The sequence below is a fragment of the Pseudonaja textilis genome, chromosome 3, assembly GCF_049901715.1.
Source record: "Pseudonaja textilis isolate UNSWEBS1 chromosome 3, rPseTex1.2, whole genome shotgun sequence".
NCBI classification, from domain to species: domain Eukaryota; kingdom Metazoa; phylum Chordata; class Lepidosauria; order Squamata; family Elapidae; genus Pseudonaja; species Pseudonaja textilis.
Genome location: NC_141992.1, coordinates 59279841 through 59299574, shown reverse-complemented (window position 1 = coordinate 59299574; position 19734 = coordinate 59279841). Strand labels below are relative to the sequence as shown.

Sequence of the window (19734 nt, the reverse complement as noted above, 5' to 3'; positions counted from 1 at the left end):
TTAAAAAAAAATGCAGATACCTATGGTTAATCTAAATGCAAAAGCCAGCTTGTGATGGGAAGGCATAAACATAGAAGCCTTTCTGTGTTAGTTAATTCCCTCTCCTTGTAGGGCCATTGGGCTTGACAGTGTCAGAAGCAGAGAGGTAAGAAACGTTTGCTTCTAAGACTTCACGCTGATTAAAAACAAACAAATCGAGAGTGGAAGAGGAAAAAAATCCTCTTGCTCAAAATTGCTTTGCCATTTTTGACTTTCTATATTTGATAACAACTCTCCTTCCCCCTCTCTTCCCCTCTCTTCTCTCTCTCCCTCTCTCTCTCACACACACACACACACATACACACACAAACAAACATTCCAAAAAAGCAAAAGATATTGTTGGCCTTTTGCTTGACAAGAGCATCCCTTCTCCAGGTTATTAAGTTGAAAATGCAGTCAAGTATTAATGCTGAAATTGTTTGCACGGTTTCTCTCCTCTGCACCAAGGATGTTCAGCCGGGAAGGAGCAGAGGAGTTATAGACCATGTTAGAGGGAGGATGGGAGCAATGCAATGCTTAGAAATACAGGTGCTCTTTTGTTGTTCCTGGATCAAAAACAGGTCAACCGATTTTGACTGGCAATCTCAGGCTGTTGGTCCGAAGCTACTTAAAGCTCCATCGTAGCTCATCACCTTATATACTCTTGGAAAATGTTAGATAACGCAAATGCGCAAAAGGAAGGAAACACAGTGAAACAAAGAAATCACATGCTTGCTCTGTGACTGGCATTGTCACAGTGATATGTGAGATGCATTCAAAATGTTGATGTAAGAATAATTCCTATGAATACAAAGATACCCCCTAATCTATAAATTGCAGATGTCTATATAATTCTATAAATTGATTATGTTTCCCTATAATCCTTTCCTCTGGCCAACCATAAAAATTGAATAACTATGTACTCTATGTAGTTAGGAACGAGGCAACAGTTGTGCTAATTTCTTATTACCCTATTTTGAAAATGCTGCTGTACATTAAAGTGATTTTTGCAAATGAAAGCTAAAAGCTAAGCAAAAGCTCTAGTCTGTTTTGCCTAAAGATGATTATTGTATTCTCTATGTTTTACTAAATGACAAACCAATTTGTTACCTGCCTGCATAAACATTTGTCTGCATTAGAACCAGAAATGTTTTATTTTTATTAGCACAAACTTTTGCCTTCCTATGAAGACACAAGGGTACAATAAAATTAACATGCAAATACAATGCCCAATTTGCATTTTTCCCCCACGGTCAGCAGAAGCAAAAGGAAAGAAAATCAATTGTCTATTAGGTCAGCTACATACACATCAAGAGCTTAAATTAGATCATTGTAACGAGTCTTCTAATTTTCAAGCTGCCAAATTAATATAAAATGGTAGAAAGTAGCCCAACTTTCTATTATTTCAGCAGCAAACAGAAGCCACCACAGAATGCTTGTTCTAAGATAGCAAATGATATGGCACACAATGAATGCAAAATTAGTATAATGTGCTTACCCATATGGTGATATTATTGTTGTTTATATGACTGGATACAAAACTCCAATGTTATCTTTCAGTTACCATACGGTATTATGTCCTAGCCCCACAAAATAAGTTAAATGATTCTTCCTGTTCTTCCTGGTTCCAACTTTAATGAAAGATCATAGCTCTTTTTTTTTCTGGCAGCTGGATAACTTGAACTTTTCAGAGAATGGTTAGACAGAATAGTTTGGGTACCAATTTGTTAATGATGTGCTATGTTTCTTATTAGTTGAGTTAATAGTGATGGTGCACCGTTTTCCATTTCCTCCTTCCTTCTCCCTCCAATCCTTCCATGTCTTAAAAATAATCTTGTACAGTCCAGCATCTGCCTGTCACATTTCTTATCTTTCTTTCTAGCTATTGTCCCAAAACAGAAAGGATTTGTTATCTAACTCTCAAGTAAATAAAGGAAATGAATTCTTCCCCAGTGTGCCAGCAACAGTAAACACAAGGCAAAATATCTATCTTTTATTTTCCCCCCTGAATGCTATTTCTTGATAATAATATTTTTGTTGTTCTTTACCTTGTTGTCCCAGGAAGCTCTGGATTTGTTGAACCTGGCATGTGGGGCAGTTAATTATTCAATTACTGTAAATCAATTAAATTTTATTGAATAATTATGCTACAGAAAAAAAGGGCACTTGAAATTAAAGTTTTTCAAACGGGGTAGAGTTTTGTTCTAAGGCTGTGAGTTTTAAAGGGTTATAATTGGGACAATCAAAAAATCATGACCTCATGGATAAATATAGTTTCATAAATATACTTGGAACATACCCCAAAAATGGACATTGCTAGTCAGAAGGTGAACACAAAAGATGGGCACTGTTGTTGCTAGGGAAATATGATCCATCAGGATTTCTTATCTATTAGTACAGCTGATTCCTGGCTCCTTCTGTCCTTCAGGGAAGGTTACTGCCTTTCACTGTTTGTGTCTGGCTCATCTTCAGAGGAAAGGAATTTCTGTTTTTCTAGCCACCAACTAATGAAGGTCAATCTGGAGCCACATGTATTGTTTTTTTTATTATAATTATGCACCCTCCATTCAATCAACCCTTCTCTTCTTTTCATTTAAAGGTAGCATACAAGATTGAAACAGCCAGTGAAATTATGCTTGTTTCTTTTATACAAGAAGGACTGATTGTGATGAAAACTTTTAAAAGTTAAAATTTATTTGAATATTGAAAGTTTGAAAACTGGGGAAACTGGAAAAACTGGGATTAGTTTATTCAAAAATAAACTAATCATAATTTGTACTGGAGATAAATTCCTTGTTGTGTCTAACCAACACTTGGCAAAATAAAGTATTCTATTAATTCTGCTAATTAAATCCAAAATTATTTCTTAAAGCAGCTAAACCACTTGGTAACTGTTGGAATATATTTGTGTACATTTACTAGTGTGGGCTGATAAAGCATGGCATATGACTGTTTTTCAAAAATACCCCATTGTGTGTTCACCAGTGTTAAGAGGTTTGTTGGAACTGAGGACCAAATCTTGATTTCCATGGATCAAATATTTTTTTTTTGTCATAGAACCTGATTTTTTTTCTTCCTTCCTTCTCACAAAATTCTTCCAAACTTTAACAAGCCTCTTTTGTAACTCCAATATAGGAAAGATTATCAGGGTCATTTTTTAAGTTGGCTGGGGAATTCTGGGAGTTGAAGTCCACAAGCCTAAAAGTTACCAAGGTTGGATACCCCTGGCCTAACCAATAATATGGAATGTCTTATTATGGACCATTTGTGTCCCATAAAGCTTCTTATCTGGCTTTGCCAAAGACATCCCCCCCTGAAATTCTATATCTTGGTTCTGTGGATCAATAGTTTTCTAAACTCCTTGAATTTCTCTAGGAAGAAAAGCGTAGTCTTAGTCAAGTAAAACCACCTTAGTCAAGAAGTTTTAACTCAGAGTTGCAGTACCTGAAGTCTTGCTTATCCTTCAACTTTCTGATTGTAAAAAGTAAGAAACAAGGCAATAAAAATACACAAAACAAAGGCACTTAGGAACTACCCCATCTCTGAAAACCCCTAGTTCTTTTATTTAACATCAAATAAATATAGGAAAAGGAATGTCATGATTTCATTTGTTTTTGTTTAAAAAAAAACCTCTTTCTTTCTTCAACAGTGAATCTTCGTCCTGGAGCAGAACAGAAAGTGGTGTTTATTACGGCCCGTGTCCATCCAGGGGAAACACCATCATCTCTTGTATGCCAAGGTGAGTAGTTACATATATAAGAATTTGCTTCCAGTCAGTGTGCAATCTAGATAAATCTATGGTTGACATCTGTGGTTGAGACTTTCTAGTTAGGGAGTCCATAAAACAAACCTTATACAGTAGACTTGTATTAGGTGTGGAAGGAAATAAGGTTTAACTAAGTTTAATAACATATTATTGAATGAGTATTTTTGGCAAAATACTTACTCGGTAATGACTTTGCTGACAAAAAAAACCCCTGGAGCTGATAAGACTGTGCTATAGCTGGAATGCATTCCTATATAAGATTATATGAAATGGCTCAAACCTTACACAGGCATTATTAGAATGGTAGGGAATGGCCTTCTTAGTTCATACTAGCCAGTCAAAGATTTCTAGTTATGATACTTGAATAAATCTTCCATTTAGAAGTTGGTTTGTCTCTAAGTATCATAGAAGGGAAATATAGATAATTATGTTTGCCCTGATTTGGGAATTATTGTGGAATGGTAAGGCAAAGTTATTCTGAATGGGGAGGAAAATAATAAAGCATTGAAGAAGAAATTATGAGAAATTATGGTTGTTTTGCATTTTTTAAAAACTAAAACATTAAATTCTTGCAACACAAAGATGAGCATGGAGAATTGTATTAGAAACTTGCTTGTCAGTAACAGTATTGCATATTTGACTTGTTTATGAATGGAAGGATTGGAAAATGGTGGATTTCCACCTACAATGAACACAGGACTTACTGCCACTTGAGGATGTGCTTCTTATGTGTCATTAGTATTCTGAAGACTGATGAAGAATCAGAGTAACTCCATACCTTCTTCATGAAAGTTAACAGAGGCACAAAATGAATAGACATATTTTCATAGCATTCTGGTAGTATATTTCCAAATTGAAATCCAATTACATGTGACTTTGTACTTAGTATTGCAGCAAAGGAGTAAGTTCAAAGTATATAATGATATGTATTAAGAGCCATGATGGAACAGTTGTTGGAATGCAGTACTGCAGGGCTAACTCACTGCTCACTCCAGGAATTCGATTCTGAGTAGCTCAAGGTTGACTCAGCCTTCCATCCTTCCGAGGTCGGTAAAATGAGGACCCAGATTGTTGCAGGCAATATGCTGACTCTGTAAACTGCTTAGAGGGGGATGTAAAGCACTGTGAAGTGGTTTATATATCTAAGTGATCTTGCTCTTGCTATTTTGCTGAATCTATTCTGAGTCTTAGAAAATAGCTTAGAAAAGCGCACAGATTTAAGCGCTGTTGGAAGTACTGTTCTTAAAACTTTGTTTCTGAGTCTAGATCACTTATTTTAGCTGAACAACACACAGTTAAGGTTTTATATATGGTACCATGAAAAAAGTGTTAACATACCTGTCTAATAGCAATCTCTAAGAAATAGTAAGATTTGAATAGTTCAAGCTTAGTATGTTCTTTCTACCTAACCATTAATGTAAAACTAAACCCAGATTATTTAAATTATTCAATAATCCGTACTTGAAACATAGCTTAGAATATACCCTTAATTTCTTAATCATTCATAAAGGATGATCATCACTGGAATGATTCCAGATTCTATTATTATGAGAGAGGGATAAATATTTTATGAATGCATTGAGATCTCTGAATAAGCATGCATGGGAGTGGATAGTTAATTGTCAGTCCTTTGATTGATTTTTCTGAAATGTTCACACTGCCTAATTTTTTGGGGTGGGTGGGTGGGAGAAACAACGTGTTATATGCCTAGAAAATAAAGTCCTTTGTTGTTGTCGCTTTGTTTTGATAGGACCACATCTGTTTGACCTATAACAATGACTGTTACAATCATTTACATGATGATCAAATATTTGTAGTTTTTTAATGAAACAAAACTTTGCTGGTAAGCAGCTCAGATGTACATGTATTCTGATAGTTGACACCTGGTTAGAAGTACTATTTTGTTGTAGTCTCCTCTTATTGCTTACTGTATCAGTGACATTAACTAAAGTAGTACCTGTGACAAAGTTGGAAACTAATTTCTACTTACTTTTAAATCATTTCAATATTTGATTTATGTTACTTACGTTACATGGGAGAGAAAAATAACCAAGCAAGGGCAGATTAAGGAGCTGATTGTAGAGCAAAGCGGGGCTATTCTTCACTATTAAAAAAATATTATTAAATTTATTTTTCACCCATCTCTCAGTTCAAGGCACTTGCGTTTTAGTAATATGAACATGATATTTCAACTTTTTAAATGCAACTTCCTTGGAGATTTCACTGAACAGCTGAATCAACTTCCTAATGGCATTATTTTAGCTATTTTTTTCTTCTGAAAGAAATATCACCTTTATACAGCACTTTAATTTTCTGCTCTAGTATATATTGTGAGACTATTATAGTCACCTTTTTATAACTTTTTGACATCCAGATGGATTTGTTGTTGGTGGTGAGGAAATAAAATATAGCGTAGCTCACTTTGAGCTAATCATAATCTAACTTAAAAGCAAGCATCAGTTCAGATGAGCAAGAGAATAGCAAAACTGAAAACTTAGACTCTCATATCATAAAGAAATAGAATCCCAAAGTGGTTTTGGGGTAGCTTTTCATTACACTTTTGCAAAAATTATGTTAAATCAAGTGGCGTGAAATGAAAGTTTATTCTTTGATAAACAGCATGTGTGATTTATGTATTTTTAGCACATATCCTCATTCCATCTGGTTGGGAAAAATACCTGAAACTAAGTTTGGATCCACCTGGAGAATGGAAGTCTCTTCTAACAGATCATTCCTTCTTAACTCAATATTCTCCACATGCCATTTTCTATACTGCCTGAGAAATATGGGAGTTGATGTCCAAGTTTTCTGAAGAACATCAGATTAAAGAAGTGAGATTTAATGAATCATACATTTTGTAACTTTAGATTCTATCTCATATGACAGTTTTCATTCAAGTGCAAGGGAATAAAATGCTTTGTGTCTATTTCTACTTCCTAGTATATCTTCTTATAAAGAGATGGTTTTCCAGATCACTTTTTAGATATTTCTAGAGATATTTCAAGAGAATCATATTCTCAGAAATGTAAATAAGAATTTATTACCTGTTCTAACCCCAAAGTCTTCCAGGACACCTTCAGAGACTGATCTCAGGAGACAAACCAACGTTGCAAATCCCACAGAGCAATTTCATTCTCAGGAGCAAATTGGCATAAATGCAACACCATTCCCAATTTTCCTTTCCATCCCCCCCATGCAAAGGCAAATCTTCGATCTAATGGGCTATATTATAGTTTATATGTTGTAGGGGCTGGCTTAGCCATTTCAATTTTATTTTAATACCCAATTGACTGATTCACACTTCTCTGTTGATTGATAGCCTTGAATCATATCACAATTCTAGGAGGTCATTTGTCTCTCTTCCATCTTATATCTATTCTTTTCCCTGTTTTCTCCTCTATTCTGCTCTCTGCCTGTCTTGCTTGTTCAGGCAGGGGCCTTCATGGATCAGAACTTTGATTTCTTTTTCTCCTCCCCATTTAAATTTGTCTTAGGAATTGCTTCTATCAGGTTTGGGTATGGCATAATATTTTACAGAAGACAATGTTGAAAAAGCACTACGCAATCTAAAACCATCCCTATCTATTGGACCGGATGGAATATGTGCCTATTTCTTTAAAAGGTTATCCACTGCCAAAGCCAAACCTCTAAGCATAATCTTTGAAAAATCTTTCAGGACCAGTTCCTTGCCTAACCTATGGTCAAAAGCCACAGTCATCCCCATCTTCAAAAAGGGAGACCCTTGCCTAGTTGAAAATTACAGACCAATCTCCTTATGCTGCGTCACCTGTAAAGTCATGGAATCAATTATTAACCAATCCATCATCCTCCACTTAGAGACAAACAACCTACTCTCCAATAAACAATTTGGTTTCAGAAAAAAACTATCCTGTAATCTGCAACTCTTACACTGCAAAAACATATGGACTACACAACTTGATCAGGGCAAAACAATAGATGCAATCTACATAGACTTCTGTAAAGCCTTTGATTCAGTGGTACATGACAAACTACTACTAAAAATAAAATCCTATGGTATCTCTGGACAACTGCATAACTGGATAGAAGCATTCCTGTCAAACAGACAACAAATGGTCAAAATTGGGAGTGTCCTATCAAATTCTGTACCTGTCAATAGTGGTGTCCCCAAGGCAGTGTTCTAGGACCAACTCTCTTCATACTCTACATAAATGACCTCTGTGATCATATTAAGAGCAACTGCGTTCTTTTCGCTGATGATGTAAAGCTGTTCAATACCACAGACAACACTGCTACCCTTCAAAAAGATCTTGACTGTGTATCAGAATGGTCAAACAAATGGCAACTTCAAATCTCAACAAATAAATGCTCTGTCTTACATATTGGCAAAAAAAATCCGAAAATAAAATACAAGCTGAATAGTCAAGATCTTGTTGATGATCCAAGCTCTGTAAAGGACCTTGGAATACTCACCTCTAATGATCTAAGTGCTAGTGCCCACTGCAACTACATAGCCAAAAGGCATTAAGAGTTGTTAACCTAATCTTACGTAGCTTTTTCTCTGGTAATATCACACTACTAACTAGAGCATACAAAACATTTGCTAGACCAATACTCGAATACAGCTCATCAGTCTGGAACCCACATTACGTATCTGATATTAGCACAATTGAGAAAGTCCAGAAATATTTCACAAGAAGAGTTCTCCACTCCTCTACTCATTGTAGAATACCTTATGCCACCAGACTTGAAATTCTAGAACTAGAAAACCTTGAATTACGCCGTCTTCGGTCTGATTTAAGCATGGTATATAAAATCATACATTGCAATGTCCTACCTGTCAATGAATACTTCAGCTTCAACCATAACAACACAAGAGCACACAACAGATACAAACTCAAGGTTAACCGCACCAAGCTTGATTGCAGGAAATACGACTTCAGCAACAGAATGGTCAATGTCTGGAATACTCTACCCGACTCTGTAGTTTCTTCCCCAAACCCCAAAAACTTTAACCTTAGACTGTCTACTATTGACCTCACCCCTTTCCTAAGAGGTCTGTAGGGGGCGTGCATAAGCGCACCAACGTGCCTACCGTCCCTGTCCTATTGTTTCTTTTATTTTTCTTTCATTTTTCTTATATGTACTCATTTCATGTATTCATAATTATGTATACACTTTTACTTATTATCTCGTAAACAATTGACAAATAAATAAAATAAATAATAATAAATAATATTGTGCATTTGCTAACTTATGTGCCACTGATTTTCCCAACAAAACTCCCTTCCTTTTAGCTAATAAAAATCTCTTTTGATGGAGCTGAACTAAATGCACACATGGAACTAAACATGTTGAAGTCTATTTAGTTTAGCATTGAGTGTTGAATGTAGCCATCCAATTCTGGTCCATTGCATAAATCATAATCAGCAAACAATATATAGTGTAATATGTCAATTCAGTCTATACCAATCACAGTGGCTCTGCATTCTAAGGTATAATAGACAGTATACACATCCTAAAGTCCCTGTCTTGGTGGGACTGCAGTATAGTCTCTAGTCTAAATAAAGACATCGCAGCCTTTGAATTAATAACCAATTAAAGAGAATTTCAAGGAAAACTTTCCTGTCCTTTGCGACACCTAACAAAAATCCATCCAAAACCCTGCAGCAATGTGATCAGTCTGATCAAGAATTGCCATTCAATTTCCTACCTTCTCTACTTTTAAGAAATGCCTCTTATCTGTGTTCAGCAGCAGGAACAGCATTGGGATTGAATAGTAAGTTCTAACACAGTCCCATAGTGACCTATCTATAAGCAAACCTTAGCAAATAGGTCACACAAAAGATGGCAAGGGCTGATAGGACTTTGACTGGAGAGATAGGGCTTAGATTTAATTTTTGAGAACTATTTCCATTTCTCTGGGGGATTAGAAAGTCGCCTGTGGGGGAAAAGAACTGAATTAATCATTCTTCTACCTGCGGGCTCTTGCTGTAATCTTCAAATGATAGTATCTCCAGATTGGGATATGAAAGTAAATTGGGCTCAGTTGCCTCTGTGTAGCTGTTTGACCCAAACATCCACAAGATGCAGAAAGTGTGTTTTTGCTTTTATCCAGTGATTCCACCACCAAGAGATCTTGCTTAAAGCGGCGTTAAAGATATTCAGAACCAAACCAATTTGTAAGCTTCTGCTTTTAGCTTGGGTCTTTTTTCCCCTTTTTTCACAACAATTCTATCCAGAGAATAAAATGCATAAGACAGGTGGCAGAATGAGCCCATTTATTCTACAAATGACTGATAGATTTTTGGTGTAACTTTCCCAAATCCTTGCACTATTTTTTAAAAAGAGCTGTCTGGGGTCTACCTGTTCATAACATGTAACAGCTTGGAATCTCTCTGGGAGCAAACAGATTACATTACTGCAAGCCAGATTTGATAGTTTAAGTCTTGATAGTTTAAGTCTTGGAGAAAGTTAGTGCTAAAATTATATGTAACTAGCCCTTTTTAATTCTGTGTTCAAACTTCCAGCAGCAGAAGGCTGGGATTCATAATATAAGGTTTCTCAGACATTTCCTTGAAGCTGCAAGGGGATCCAAATGGACATACTTGCCTTGTAAACAGGCCCTGCCTCCTAATGCCCTATGACTGTATCTATCTTCAATCTTAATTCCAGGATCTTATCTTGCTGAATAGAAAAAATCTGGATCTGCTTATGTTTATCTGAGCAGAAACTTATTTTGGACCTTGCCATTCCATAAACTTATTTTTATTAATTCATTTTTTACCACAATGGTTTTTGGCCAAGAGAGTAAGGCTCTCCTCACATTCGTATCACTGATAAATCAAGGACCACAACCACAAGATTATTGGTATGGGATTGTGGTGGAGCATTCAAAATATGTTAGGAGGCAGAACAACTTGGTTTAAAAACTTTATGCAATCATGCCAATGCCTAAAACAGTTATTATAAAAGGCATTATTTTTGTAAAGTTACAGAGTAATTTTATTCTATCAAATGGGCATTGTGAATACATTTGTATGTCTAATATAATGAGAACAGATATTAATATTCAAAATCATTACCAGGTATTGTGACTTATTTACCTCTCCATATTCCTTGGACCAACCCTTGACTCAATCCTTCATATCCCTTGGGTCAATATTTGTTGTATTATTCAGTCATCGTCCTAACTCCCTCCTCTGGCTTTCTGTGTTACCTCCTAAAGTTATCACTACCTCCTGTTCTATAGAATGACTAGCATTACCGAGGCACATTTGCAGTGATAATGGGTAGTTCTTGTTAACAAATCCATGTTTAGGACAGCTTTTCTTTCACCTGGCATGATTATAGGAACCACTTTTGGGCGGAACAGCTATATTCACAGAACCTATATGCTCCAGTCATCACATTTATTCATGTTGAATGTCTGAATAGTAAGTCATGTAACATTTGTTTTACTGAGGCCTCAGTGAGAAATTAGGAAAACTACCTTCTTTTCATCCAAGCTAGTTTTCTGGCCTCAAGAAAGAAAATAATGTTAACCTTCATGCTCAATTTGGTGCTCATTTGATATCCTTTGCAGGATTTCTTAAAAGCATTTCAACTGATGCATAACTTTCAACGTTGTCGTATAATAGTCTTCATTAATATAATCACTCCTAGAGTTGATAATTCCCCATATGGTATAGTAAAATGGATCGAGCTGGCTTGATGATATTGGTAGCTTAGACAGTTGTTCTCCTCTGACAATTTTTATTCTCATTCACCTTCAATAGTTTTCTAGAGCCTGCATGCAGCTCATGTCAATCACACTATTTTTCTCACTTTGTCTTTTGACCCTTTGTTTCTTGCCTGCCTTGGCAGAGTTCGGCTGAATCGATTTTTACTTTGCTTCATTTTTTTTCTTTCTAAATTGCCCTACACGTGCATCCTGCTCTCCCTAGATCTCTATTCAGTGCATTGAGAAGCTGGCATTCATGTGTGACTATGACCCAACCACTGGAAATGGTTGTCTCTTTGGGAGGCCATGTGTGTATAACATCTCTATTTATAGACTGGCAAAGAAACTTCAATAATAGGAACAAGATTTCCTTGGAGATAGATTTTTTTTTCCTGTTGGATGATTCCAAAACCTTCCAGAAATACTTTCACTTTGCTGTTTTCCAGAAACCTGCACTTATTGTTTACCTTCTAAACCTCTTGAATTAAAATTTGCAGATGTTAACATGTTGGTTGGAATGTCTGAGAATTGGAATACAATATATTTCATTTGTGGAGTCAGAAGTCATGTTTTTCCATCTAGCAACAAATGTTTAGTTACCTGAGATTTGTTAGCTATCTCTGCCTATTTTATTGCTTTTTTAAAAAAAAAATCAAAATTATTGTCTCTACTATCTTAGAAACCTTAAAACTTATTTTTGTATTATATATTTTTATTTCCTTCTTGACAATTGCAATACCAAGAAAAAAAATGGAAAAAAACAAGCAATAAAATGCTCATTTTAAAAATATATATATTAAAGGTCCTTTAAAATCTAACAGTTTATACTGTTTATACTGCAGCAATAAATTAGCAATAAAAGTAAATGCAGCAGAAATAAATATAATAATGTTTAATTCATTGAGTACTGTACATTGGAAATAAAGTGTCATTGCACCTGGCAAGTCTCCTTGAGGCGATTGCACCATAGTTAAACTAAGGATTTTTGAGGTCACTTCTAAAATCCACCTTCTACATTGCCCTCTTATGATATAAATAAAAGAATTCCATAGTACCTCAGTTCTTGTATTTGGAACTTAAAGGAAGTTACTATATGGTCTAAGCACCATTTGGTACCCTTTGTTACAATGGCATTTCCCCAACCTTGTGGTCACCAGATGTGTAAAATTACCAATTCCAAAAATTTCAGTTTACATAATCTTTGGAAATAATGAGAGTTATGGTCTCCAAGGTGAAGAAGGTATAACATAATGAGTTCTTTAGCTTTCAATGGAATACACTTTTTTTACAGCAAATATATATTGTGTTCTTTGTTGCTTGAAGTATAGTTCATTGAGGAGCACAGTGGCTCCTGAGGTTAGAACACTGGACTGAGATTGTGTTTGAGATCCAATTGCTGTCACATTGTGGAGTAACTTCTGCTGACCCAGTGGTTCAAAGGCAGGTGGCCATGAGTAGGTAAATGGGTACTGCTTTGATGGACAATTTCATGGGGACATGAAAGAAGCCCTAACTGGGCATTCCTCAGACAATGATGATGTCACCGGCAAATCTTTCACCATAGTGGCTTAGAACCAATCTGGCAGAGTTCTGGAAAACAGAAACTTTGCTGACAATAACAGGCTAAGAAGTTATAACTAGAGACTATATGGTAATGGCAAAGTTGACAATGTATCTCTATAACAGAAGTTTAATAAAATTCAGACAAGCTTCCTTATATTTCACATATTACACAGCAAGGCAATTTTAGACATTTGGAATATGATTCATTTCTAGGATTTAAACAGACACCAATAATAATTAATGTTCAGTGTAAAGCATAAATATTTAAACTGTAGTTAGCAGTTGGGGAAACAAATGGAAGGAACAAAGAGCATGTGTTGCTAGAACATTTTATTATTACATTTTAAAGAAATTTATATTTAGTAATTACTCTTTTGTTGTATCTTATTTTTTCTTACATTGTTTTGAATTGCATTAACAATAAAAATAGGCCAAGAAAGAAAGAAAGGAAAGAAGGAAGGAAGGAAAGAAAGAAGGAAGGAAGGAAAGAAAGAAGGAAAGAAGGAAGGAAAGAAGGAAGGAAGACAACCTAATCTTTGTTTTTATTAATCTCCTAATTGTAGCATGTAAATAAAAGAATACACTCATCCCTGCTGATAAGGGCACAGCTGATTGTCAGCCATGCTTTATTCTAATATGCAGCTTAGACAGTGAGAAGCACATCTTTTCTATGAAGAAGTCCAGTTGATATGGCAACCAGCAAAGTCTCTCAGCTAGAGCAACCTCCATGTGTGACCTTCATCTGAATTTCAGGTGAAGAGATCTCTATAGCAGGCAGCGTTCTGTGAACACAGAAGCCTTCTGTTAGAAGCTTTTTGTTAAATAAATCACTTCTCTTTCTCCTTAGTCTAGAGTATCCCTTGACTCATCTCAAAGAACCCCAGGTCTTCTCGGTATGATTGGTTGACAGACATTTAATATTAGACCTCAGTGAATATTTTCTGCTCACTTGCATTCTTTCTCTTCATGGAAGTAAAACACTATAATTTTACCCTGGAAGTTCAGATTAGAGGTTCAATTTTCCCCCTAAGAATTGGCATTAATTGTAGAAGTTATATTTTCCTACCTGGAAATCCTCCTAATTTGTTAACTACCTATATTTTTCTGCCTGGAAATTCATGTTCTCAAAGTGGTTTACAAATAAAATAAAACATAGTACAATGTTAAGAAATATTAATATGAATAAAAATGGTAACAAATTATGCATTTAAAAGATTTTGCAAAATGAAAACTTGCTCTTATTAAACCTAGTTCACTGTACCTGACCTGTACCAAGAACCTGCTGACTCTCCAAGATTATCCAAGCCCTCCACACCAAACCTCCCAGAATAAAATCTCCCTGCATAAAAAAAAATCTTACAGTCTTATTTCAGCAATTTATTGATTTATTTCTTTATTTGCTGCCAATGTGCCAGGGCCACAAAAAGTAGCATTAGAAAGCTTTTATTCATTGCAGGCAAGCCTAGCTTAGTATGCACGTATCCAATATTCAGCAATGTATGGCTGGTTAGAATGCATATAGATAATTATAGTAATTTATCACTATTATAGTCAGGCAGCTGGCTAAATGGTGTAGTGGCTTAGAGGTGGAGCCTCACCTCACAATCAGAAGGCTGTGAGTTCGATCCTAGGTAGTGGCAGGTATTTCTCCCTTTGGGCACAATGAGTAAATATCAGCTGCAAACTCTGCATTGGTGACAGGAAGGGCATCTGGCCAGTAAACACTCAGCTCTATTTGCCCTGATTCCACCCCAATGCAAGGGATTACTGGGTTATTAAAAGAAAAAAAAATAGTCAAGCAGCTGGCAGCTAAAGTGCTATTGTCAAGAACACTCTAATGTATGCATGCTCGTGTGCACACTGTAGGTGCTCAGTGGTTTTTAAAATATATTTGCAAAGGTCAGGAATATTCTTTCCAGAGATGTAATAGGCTTCCAGCAACTATGGAGAATTTTTCAGCTTTCATTCTTTTCTTCCTCCCCTAAAGATGAGAATATAGCAAAATATTAATAGTTTACAAAACATTTCTAAATCCAACAGTCTTAAATTCAAAACACTCTTTGTGGGTGTGAAACATCCAGCTCTGTGTGTAAAACAGATTGTTTTGAATATTATGGAAGTGTTCAGAACTCAGGTTAAAAATCAAAAGCATTTTGTAAGTCTCTTGCAAGAAAATGCTCACTCCAGCATTAAATAACCAGGAAACCTTACTTCAAACAAAAATAATATATGTGGTTTAAGGTTGAACTGTGGAATCCTTGATGCTCTAGGAAGCTTGGTTGTTTTTATGCAGATGTTTTGTTACCACACTAGGTAACATCTTCAGTGCAAGAAGAAAGTGGGATTTGCTTTCTGTTTATATATAGTAGCTTGCCCTGTCAGTGTTAGTGTGTTGTTTTCCCTTGATAGTTTCTTGATTAGGTATTGTTTACTGCATGATTGTTTGCCTGAGTTGGTAGCTCTTGATTAGGGTATTGTATACTGCTTGAATGTTTGTCTGGCGTTAATCCTTCTTTTCTGGGTGTTGATTACTGATGGGGAGATATTCTGCATTTTTGTTTTCCTTTTTTAAAAATGTCTCTTCTGAATGATGCATAAATGTTGTTTATCTCCATATGCCTCTTGATGGCTGATTTGTCTGAGTGCCAAGATCCCAGGAATTCCCCAGTGTTTTTGCATTTAGTTTGGTCAAAGATGCTCACAGTTTCCTAATTGGTCTTATTTCATCAACCACCTGAGGATGATAGCCAGTTAGGGCTCATGGTGGAAGGAGGGTCTCCACCTTCTAGTCATGGCCCTTGAGCCTCACCACCTTCCTGATTAGATTCATGCATAATTTCTGATTATTATTTCTGTAGTTTTCTGCTGCCACCATTCCTCTTCAGATACCTTGACCATGGTCCTCTTGTTTTACACCAACTTATTGCCCTCTGAACTAGGCATGATGATGATAATGACAATAAGGAAGGTAATAATGATGGAATAGTAATGGTGATAATAATAATTGTGAGCAAGGAAGATTAAAACAAGTAGTGTGATTTCCTGCCTCTTGCAGTTTTGAGAAGAGCAACTTTGTCTCCTTCTGAAGAGATGAAAATGAACATAGTTTTATTATTTAACGTGAGTTTTACTAAAAGCAAATAGCTTGAAATAGTAAAAGCAATTGGAATTGGGTGAAATGATGCTGATAAGATCACAAATAGCATTTCAAAGTTCAATCTCCCATAAACTTATATTGATTTATATCAGGGGTGTCAAACTCGTGTTGTAACAGCAGCATCATGTGACATGGGATTTTTTTTCCCCCTTTGCTAAACTGGGTGTGGGTGTGACCAGCATGTGACGCATCTGGCTTGCAGGCCAGGAGTTTGACAGCCCTGATTTATATTGTAGGAGATGACCAGGCTGAGGAGTCAAACACTTTGGAGTCACTCCACTCCCACAAGAGATCTAAGTCCAGCCCACCTTGAATCCCTTCAAGTCTTATCTATGAATTAAACTCCTGTTCTTGATTACTTCTGCCTGATGTATCTATAGTCATATGGGGAGCCTGGACAAAAAATGACATGAACATGTTATGAAATTCAAATACGTTACTAGAGTGCAACATGTCAGAATGTAATATGCACAAAGACAATACACTTCCGATACAAAAATCTGAGGCAAAAGCATTGAAACAATTAGCAAACAATTTTGAAAGTTAAGATACCATGAAGATTAGCATAAGATTTCTTCAACACACTTCTCTAGTTGGCTTCTACTGTCCACTACTTGGCAAGCTAAATTTTAACAGCACTTCCTCCTAGCTTCTCTTGACTTCCTGGGATTTATGGTATCATATCTTTTAACCTTTAGACTGTAACCCTTAGCTTACAGTGGGAAGCAGACAGCTTATTCTGCCTATAATTCTCCTCTTTGTCCAAATTGGCCTTTCTATGTTTGGAAAAATTTCTTGGTTCCAAATTAAACTCTCCCCGCATCTAACCTCAGAGGAGTTCATCTCCACTCCTTCCACAGTTCCTCTCAGCTAAGCATTTTCCTGGAAACTAGCTCACAAAGTCTGTGTGATCATTTCTTGTCTCAGTACCACTTTCAACGTTTCTTTCTTTCAGGTGTTCTCTCTTCTTCATCCCCTGCCAGGGAACCTCTTTCCTTTCATGTTTTTTTTTTAAATATCTTCTCGCATTTGTCTCAAGACAAAGGTTTTTGAAAGAATGAAGGAAGGAAGGAAGGAAGGAAGGAAGGAAGGAAGGAAGGAAAGAAGAAAGAAAGAAACAAAGAAAGAAAGGGGAAGGGCTGGAAATATTTTTTCTGCTTTTGGTTGAGCAAAACTCTTTTACCCTCCAGGAATTCAAACATCCAAAGGTTTTTTGTTTTTGTCTTGGCTAGGTGGATCATGCCTTGTGTACTTGCTTGCAAGTGAGTAGAAAACAGGATACCAAAGGGAAATAAATAAGTAATCCAAGAAACATGGAGTAAAGTAAAGTAAACTAGGGAATCAAAGTGACACAGAGTAGTTGCCAAGTTCATTTTTCCTCGTGAAGGAATTAAAGAAACAAATGTGAGAGAAAGAAATACATAAAGGAAAATGAAATAAAGATTTCACTGACTACCAGCATCTGATTAACAAACTTCCCAGATAAGAATCCACAGGTTACAGCTCTATCCTTAGTGATTCTAAATGACACATAGCTTAATGATAAAGCATCAGAAGTGTCGTAATATGACAATGTATCCAAAACAATTTGTGCCATGAAGTATTGTATGGGAAACATGCATAACACATTTAAAGACTATTGTTTGCTGATATTGGTCTTTGCACTATATAAACATTGTTGATTCTCATGGTGAGGTGAGAAGCAATATTTATATATAGGAACAATATTTACATTCTTTCTATAGCTGTTTCAAGGCCATGTTGGTCCTTTCACTCAAAATTTATGGATTACTTCCCATCAAGCATCCATTATTTTTGTCAAGATTGTGACCCTTCCATATTATATAGCACATAATAGTAGACTGTAATCCACTGTCTTATTTATATCAAGTTAATAGTTTGGTTGTCTTTAACACTAGCTAATTCTGTTAAAATCAGCATCATAATCCAGCAAAATTTATTGATGTCTGTAGCACACAAACTCACTAGAGGCACTAACTTTGAATAATAATGAACAAACTTGCCATTCTGTGCACAGCATCCTTAGAGTAATTGAGATAAATCCTGCCTAATTCATTAAAAACCTATATTCTATAGTCCATGCCATCCTCTAAGGATTTCTTTTTTATTTGCTTCAACATGAAAAAAATATAAAGTAGCTGCAAAGAAAAAAAAGGCAGCAACAGATTTTACTTGGACGATGGAAATTATCTAAATATATTACTATGCATTAGGAAAATTAAACAAGACAAAACAACAAAAACAACAAAATTGCTACTTAAACCAGGATGAGCAAAAGAACTAGTGAAATCTAGAAGCAACAGAGTTGCCTTCCTCCTTCTATAGTTTACAGTATATCACAGGTGAGAGTAATAGGTTCTTTCGCGTAAAATTCAATCTTCCTGGATATAAATTCAGCTCTGCTGTATGCAAATTAAATTATTGGTAAGGTCCATTCTCAAATACTGTGGGATTTTGATGTTCATTTCTGTGTATGCCTGTCCAACCCTATGCATGCTTGTGTATATATTTAATTCTGACTAGAAACAATAAATCCACCTTTCAGCTAATTTAATCCAGAATCATTTTTTAAGCCAATCAGTCAATTTATCTTTCCTAAGAAGGTATCATTTGGGATATATAGGATAGCAGAAGTGGATAGATAGATAGATAGATAGATAGATAGATAGATAGATAGATAGATAGATAGATAGATAGATAGATAGATAGATAGATAGGCAGGCAGGCAGGCAGGCAGGCTGGTTGACTGACTGACTGACTGACTGACTGACTGAATTATGGTGTTCAGAGAAGATATAAGTTGTTACCACATTGTGCTAAAATTCTTTTGGATTTCCAGATCACAAACTGTGCTTTAAAGGTAAAGGTTCCCCTCGCATATACGTGCTAATCATTTCCAGCTCTAAGGGGCGTTACTCCATTACAAAGCCAAAGAGCCAGCACTGTCTGAAAACGTCTCTGTGATAATGTGGCCAGCATGACTAAATGGCAAAGGCGCATGGAATGCTGTCACCTTCTCACCAAAGTGGTCCCTATTTTTCTACTTGCATTTTTACATGTTTTCGAACCGCTAGGTTGGCAGAAGCTGGCACAAGTAAAAGGAGCTCACTCCATTACATGGTCCTAGGGATTTGAACTGCCAAATTGCTGACCTTTCTGATTGAGAAGCTCAGCATCTTAGCCACTGAGCCACCACATCCCCTTAAACTGTGCTTTAAGTTGTGCTAAACCATTTCTCATATTTTCAGAAATCCACCATTCTATGAGAGGAGACAACTTGCCCCGCACTAGAATGTAGGACAAGAAAGATTAAAGGAATTATGCACTTTCAGAATTCAAAAGAATACCAAATAAATATATGATAGCTGTCTATTAAAGACATCTCCAGGATTCAACTCTTTCATCAAAATGATGAAAGCAGTGTTGTTCCTTTACAATACAAACTCCAGTGCCTTTTGTATATATGTACTATGTCACAGCACATATATAAAACAGACAGAACTTGCA

General features: G+C 36.0%; 1 protein-coding gene across 1 annotated transcript in view; it reads left to right on the top strand.

Moving 5' to 3' along the window:
* The window catches only part of BEND5 (BEN domain containing 5), an 862462-nt gene that overhangs the window by 646090 nt on the left and 196638 nt on the right, over positions 1-19734 (top strand). Inside the window, exon 7 of the mRNA XM_087929892.1 lies at positions 3668-3757. Coding sequence (XP_087786018.1) covers positions 3668-3757 — 90 coding nt within the window. The remainder of the gene's footprint in view (positions 1-3667; positions 3758-19734) is intronic.